The sequence below is a fragment of the Benincasa hispida genome, chromosome 4 (genome assembly GCF_009727055.1).
Source record: "Benincasa hispida cultivar B227 chromosome 4, ASM972705v1, whole genome shotgun sequence".
Classification (NCBI taxonomy): Eukaryota; Viridiplantae; Streptophyta; class Magnoliopsida; order Cucurbitales; family Cucurbitaceae; genus Benincasa; species Benincasa hispida.
In genome coordinates this window covers 61,528,091-61,535,089 of record NC_052352.1, presented here as the reverse complement: position 1 = coordinate 61,535,089, position 6,999 = coordinate 61,528,091, and the positions used below count along the sequence as shown (strand labels likewise).

Here is a 6,999-nt window from a genome sequence, read left to right as displayed (position 1 = left end):
TATCGAGATCTTCAATGCATACATGTTTTGAATGCTAAGATACATTATAAAGTACTTTGAATGTAGAGAAGGAAAGGAAAATAGTGTGGAAGTCAACAAGAGTCCGAGTGGTGGTGGTGTATTGAGCTAATGAGAAAGGGGTGTATTTATAAACAATCAAGAGCATTGTGCCGAATTCCAAAAGATAGTAGCACTGAAGGAATCGAATCCCATACGGAAGCAATTGATCGTCCATGCTTTTAATTTGTTTTGAAAAATACCGAAAAATATAGAGAAGACTAAACATCTAAATTAAGCATGCTTTTATTATGAATAACTTAAACGAAAAAGAAAATATCTTTGAAAACAAGTCTTTGATTTTTTCCAATTCTGCACTACGTTCGCGACCTATTTAATCAAGAACTTAGTCACTGCCGCTAAGTCTTCTCCACTATTCTCCAACAAGGACTTGGTTTGTGGGAACCTCTTTTGGAATACTATGGGAAGAATTTTTTTAGAGAAACTTTTTCTCTGTGATTTGAAAGAGATGGGAGATTGAGGGAGAATTGAGAGAGTGATTCTGTGACTGAGAATTCTACCAACTCCCAATAAAAATGCAAAAGTTGATCTCTACATAATGAGTGGCGGGAGTTAACTCCCCTCAACCCATTCCCTCCAACTCCCCTATAACAATAGGGGATTTATTATTTAATTTATTAAATTAAATAAAATTTAATTAAATGATTATTAATTAATCTAATTAATTAATTTTAATCTGTTAAATATCGTATATTTAATTAATATTACAAGTGTAATATATTCAAATGTATTTTTCTCTCATATCCTATAGTTTTAATGTGTATCCCATTCACATTAAATTTGACCTATAGTTTCAATATGAATCTCATTCATATTAAATTTAACATATAGTTTTAATATAAATCTTATTCATTTAAATTTAATCTATAGTTTCAATATGAATCTCATTCGTATTATTTAATAATTGAATCTCAATCAAATATATTACTCTCTCATGTTTAATTGTAAATCTTATTCAAAATTAACTTTATAATATAATATATCTATGTATATTATATTGATCATATCATATACAATTAACATATATTCCCTTATAAGTTGAACAATTCAAATTCTTCTAAAACTAATTAATCCTTGTTTTACCCTTAGTGAGCTAGTAAGGGGACCTAATAGACCTACAAATTAGAAGCTCCAATAATTTGAGATTAATTAACTAAACTCTTTAATTAAATTAATCAATATTCATTAACTATGGGTCACTCTATTAAAGACCTATAGTTGCACTCTTCGCACCATAAAATATTTCTGTGTCCATAGATATAACCATTACTAGTAAGTCAATCCTTTACAATCGTTCATAATTATAGATGGGACAAATTACCGTTTTATCTCTGTAATTACTTTTTGCTTCTTAAGTCCCACTGAATCTCTAATGAACAACATATTTATAGTCCAACTATAAACAAATTCCCTCTTGGGCTAATGAGATAGAAGGGTCCCATTGTTCACTTATCTTCTTACCCTAAAGTCGGGAGGAGTGAATTTCATCTTGTGTAGTTATTATCTCAACTTTCCACTCGGTCATGTCTTCAAAATAATAAGTTATTGACTCAGCGACTCAGGCCATTCTTATCCATACAAATAAAAAAAATAAGCCCTTACAGGTAGAAGTCCACAATTCACTCAGGATTGAGATCGGGTTACATATAGTCATCCTTTCAGTCAATGGTGTTACAAAGAGAGATTAGTTATTTCATGGTCTGGTCTTATACAAGCTCTTTGTATAGGATACTCTCACTCGCATGTCTATACATGAACGAATTAGATCAAATCGTTTGTAATACTTACAACATTTGTAATACTTACAAAGTGGGTCGCATCCGTAGTGTTACTAGGATAAGGTACCCAACCTTATTCATATACTATAGACCTTTTAGGTTATTACTTGAACATGATCCACCTATATATCAACCGCATACGGTCCAAGTTACATTAAATAATCTTGGATCTTAGTTTATTGGATTGAGTGACACAAGTCTAAATGTCAAAAAAAATAACTCCTTATTTTATTAAATACATGAATTTTGTTTATACATTACAAACCATGAGATTTAGGACGTAAACCCCAACGAGCACCACCAGGCACAGCGCTGCGCCATTGTCTCTTTTCCATGTTTACTTTCTTTTTATACTTGGCACAAAGCTACGACATTGTTATTGGCACCTCAGTTTGATGCCCAAATTTGTCACACAATTTTCTTTCCTTAACTGTCTAGTGTCGGTGCTGTCGCCTGGTGGTGCTACTGGCTTTTGCACCATCTCCTAAGGCCGTACAACGTCACAACGCTAGGTCTTCAGGGGTATTTTCGTAACTTCATCTCCATGAAGACCCAACTTGGCTCTAAATAATTTGTTTTAGCTCAATTTCATTCAAACACTCAAATCTATCTTTCTAGTACTCGATTCCTATAAAAACATATATTTAACACATTAAATTGCCAACAAACTTGTGTTAAACTGAGTAAGATTGGTTTTAGGTGCTATCAATGCTCTCTTACTTTGTCACTTGCAATTGAGTTTGATAGCACTAAGCCAATTTAATTTATCGATCTAATCAATATATTCCTAATTAGTTTAATGCAATCAACTTAGTAATATTGAATGCTTCGCACCACCACTATTTAGTTTATGTAGGAATTAATTCGTCATATAAAGAGTTGGTTCTTTTGAGAGGGAGTTTGACTAGCTTTTCCAAAATAATCAATTAGGCAATTAATTATCATTGTTTTCATGTATTTTATTTTAATTTATTTATCTATCGAACCCCTACTATAAATATTCAAATTTAACTTGAAGAAATTAAGTTTGGATTTTTGTGGTTGGACTCTATAAACTAGTAAGTACTAAAAATATTTAGCTTTAGATTGATATTCTATATAAATATTATTTGATTGAAGGCCTCGACAACCTTCACATCATAAAAGATAGACATCTATAAATGATAAACTTAAAGATGCTCTATGTAATGTTCGCTCTATCGTGCTCAATTAATCTTGAAAATTACACAAGTTTTCTTCTAAAAAGTTCAAGTATAAACTTAATAGAAGGTAGTCCCGGTGAGGACCGAGGTCGAACATAGAGATTATTCGAAAGAAATTAACTTATTACGCTATGATTCTATACTCATATTCATATAAGATTCTATCAATAATTGGAAAGATGTGTGTTGTCATGCATAAAAAAAATAAAAGAAACAAGAACTATGACCTTTTGGTGAGATGTGATGGAAATGGTGTGTGCATTGTGAGCCATGGAGTAAAACGTGAACAAAGAAAATATGGAGAAAAAAAGGGGTTGAGATGAGTATCATCAATCCGTTGAATCCTAATGGCAAACTCATGTTCGTGTTGTAACCTCAAAATAAACTCTACCTCTTGATGAGTAAGCTACATATATCATTTCGCTATGATACATGCTATAGGTTACTTTTTAAAGTAAGGTTGTATTTATTTCTAAATAGACTACCTATTTGGCTTAGTGAGATCCACAATTACTTGCTCCCTCAAGTAGTTAATTATTATCCCTTAGTTCGATTAGCTAAATGGAACTTAGAGTTGGAGTTAAACACACACCGAGCCAAATGAACACCACTTACCGCTAGTTTCACTAGAAAAATGCTAAACTCACCTCAACCCTCTAAAAGTTTAGTTACTCATGGTTTGGAGTTAAATAGAAATGGAGAAGAAGATGAAGATAGAAATCATGATTTGTATGAAGCGTAGAAATAGTTTTTACCGTATATAAGAAAAGTACAGAGATGGAAAAACTAAATAATAAGAGAAAGAAGGTGGATGGAGTAAGGATTAGTCGCCGATAAATCTCTTGCTTCTTGTCGAGCTAAAGTGGTGATATTGTTGCACAGTGAGTTGAATCGGTGCACGGTTGGAGATGAAAGCTCTCTCAAGCTCCTCTCTAGTAGTGATGGTGACTGGTGGTTTTCGACAAAGATCTCCTCAGAAATGGATGGAATGTTCTTCATTGAATTGGGATCTAAGAATTCTCTCAGTGTGACCGAATTTTTTTCTCTATTTCAATGACATTATTTATAAGGCTGGACGCAGGGTCCATTTTGCCGCTCTAGACTGTAGAAGGGCGTGTCAAGCAATTTTTTCACGTTGGGTGTTGTAATTTTCAGATGACCCCTCATATGCATTTGATGTTCCTTCACCGCATGTGATTGTTCTACCATATGATGATTCCAACGCACATCTTTTTCTTCCTTGATTTCATCTGTATTCCTGCATATTCAGCTGATTAGTGATGTAATTTTCACAAGCTCTATATTTAAATTCAATGAACAATTTTCCCTATGAAAATTTTCCCTATTTTCTTATAATCCCAATGCTTTTCTCATCAATAACTTCTAAATATTCTAAATCTTAAGAGACAATGTTGACTTGAGCTATACTAACTAACGTTTCAGCTCAATGATGATGCAGTGAAAGTACTCGAACCAAAAATAAAATAGGAAGAGAAGAAAGAACAATCAACACAGAAATTATAATGGTTCAATCTCAGAGTGGGATTTACATCCACTGTGAAAGGTCTCTCAATCTTCTTTACTAATAATCAAAAAATAGGATTACAGAGGAATTCCTTTTGGAAGTAAAAAATACCAGGTGCATTATAACAATAACAAAAAGAAAATACTTAAATAGCCAGTACTTCAGCGTTTGTAAAGTCATACTCGATCATCGATTACATCTTACTCGATGCTCGATCGCTCGCTTACTCGCTTACTCGTTGCTCACTGTTCACCTGAAAGCTTCACGCTTAAAAGCTTACTCGATTATTCGATGCACGCTTACTCGATGCATGTAAACTTTCTTACTCGATGCTCCCCTGAATGCTTAATCAACCAGCATTTTATTACACCAGGGAAAACTCTTCAGCTGGGACCATATTACGCAGATAAAATCCTTGCAAGGAGAAACGAATTCAGGTGACATACCTCAACCAACCAATCAATCTCGCGCTACCTTCAATAACAAATTTGGTGGAGGAATATTCTTCTTCTAGCTCATTCACATTCAGCTTTAAGATGGGCCTAAAATAACAATAACAACACTTTTTTCCTGCAAACTACAAAGAGTATACCAAGCCCAATTAGAAATCAAATTAATGTGCTAAAATTAGACAAGCCCACTGAATATAATAAATGGCCAAAAATGTATTAGGCTAGCAAAAAGCACAACAATGATTCACCTTGCTACATAATACATTAGTAAGAAAAATATAGGACCTTTCCCAATAACCAAAGAACCAACCTTGAGAGCCTTCAAACAACTCTAACAATATATACAGTTAAAGGTTTTATCAGGACATCAGCAATATTTTCAGAGGATAAAATTTTATCAATCCTTATCCTTCCTTCAGCAATAACATCTCTTATGAAATAGAACGTAACATCTATATGCTTGGTTTTTTCATGGTAGGTCTAATTCTTTGACAAAAAACTGCACTCTGACTATCACAAAAAATCACAAAATCATCCTTTAAGAAAATATGAAATTCTTCAGCTAACTCATTCAACCAGATAACTTCTTTAAATGCTTCAGTTAGAGCCATGTATTCAACTTCTGTGGTTGATAAAGTAACCACTGATTGTAAGGATGATTTCCAACTCACTGTATTCCCAAAGAACTTGAAAACTAAACTGGACAAAGACCTTCTCTTGTATTTATCAGTTGCATAATCTGCATCCACAAAACTTATGAGAACTTCTTGATTACTTAAGTGTTTAGTATATAGCAGTCCATATGACACAGTTCCTTTAATATATCTGAGAATCCACTCTACAGCTTGCCAATGATAGCTCTCTGGATCAGCCATATATCTACTTACAACACTTAAACAATGAGCTAAATCAGATATGGTACAGACCATGAGATACATGAGATTCCCTACAACATTAGCATATGGTACAACTTGCATTTGATCTCTTTCATCATCGGTTTGCGGGGCATGCTCAAGGGATAACTTAAAATGAGATACAAGAGGTGTTGTAACTGATTTAGATTCATTCATTCTAAATATTTTAAGCATCTTATGGCAGTATGCTTCTTGTGAAAGTCTCATAGTACCAACATCTCTATCTCTATCAATTGTTATCCCTAGTATTTTCTTTCCAGATCCAAGATCTTTCATGTCAAAGACTCTTTTTAAATCAATTTTCAGCTTATTCACCTCTTATCTATCTATACTTGCTACCAGCATATCATCAACATACAACAACAAATAAATAGAATGTCTTCCTACTTCATGTCTAAAGTACACACAATGATCCAACATACTTCTTTTAAAACCACATGACAACATAAAAGAATCAAACTTAAGATACCGTTGCCTAGGTGCTTGCTTTAGACCATACAAGGATCTCTTAAGAAGACATACCTTATTTTCAGTTCCTACTTTTATAAAACCAGGTGGTTGATGCATATAGATAGTTTCAGGCAAGTCTCTGTGTAAGAATGCTGTTTTGACATCCAGTTGGTCCAGCTCCATGTTATATTCAGTAACCAGTGATAAAAGCATTCTTATGGAGGTATGTCTCATTACAGGTGAAAAAATTTCGTTGTAGTCTACCCCTTCTTTCTGATTAAACCCTTTAGCAACAAGTCTTGCTTTATACCTTCGTGAATATTTATTTTGGATATCATGTTTGAGCTTGTATATCAACTAACATCCAAGCATTTTCTGCTTATGTGGTTTGTCCACTAATTCCCAAGTCTTATTCTTGATTAAAGAATCCATTTCTTCTTGCATCCATTTCTTCTTGCATAGCTCGCTGCCATTTAAGTTTTTCTTTTTAATTTACTGCTTCTTCGAAGATCAGTGGTTCATTATTTGCCTCTTCCAGTTCAGTACAAAATACATAATAAACAATATCAGCATCTGCATACTTGGAAGATGGGTCAATAT

The 6,999-nt window shown here is 33.4% G+C and overlaps 1 protein-coding gene across 1 annotated transcript; it reads right to left on the bottom strand.

Annotated features, from left to right (window-relative positions):
- Nucleotides 1-5,487: 5,487 nt before the first annotated feature.
- Nucleotides 5,488-6,225, bottom strand: LOC120076277 (secreted RxLR effector protein 161-like). Its single transcript, XM_039030045.1, has one exon. It carries the CDS (start codon nucleotides 6,223-6,225, stop codon nucleotides 5,488-5,490), a length of 738 nt encoding a protein of 245 aa, XP_038885973.1.
- Nucleotides 6,226-6,999: the final 774 nt, after the last annotated feature.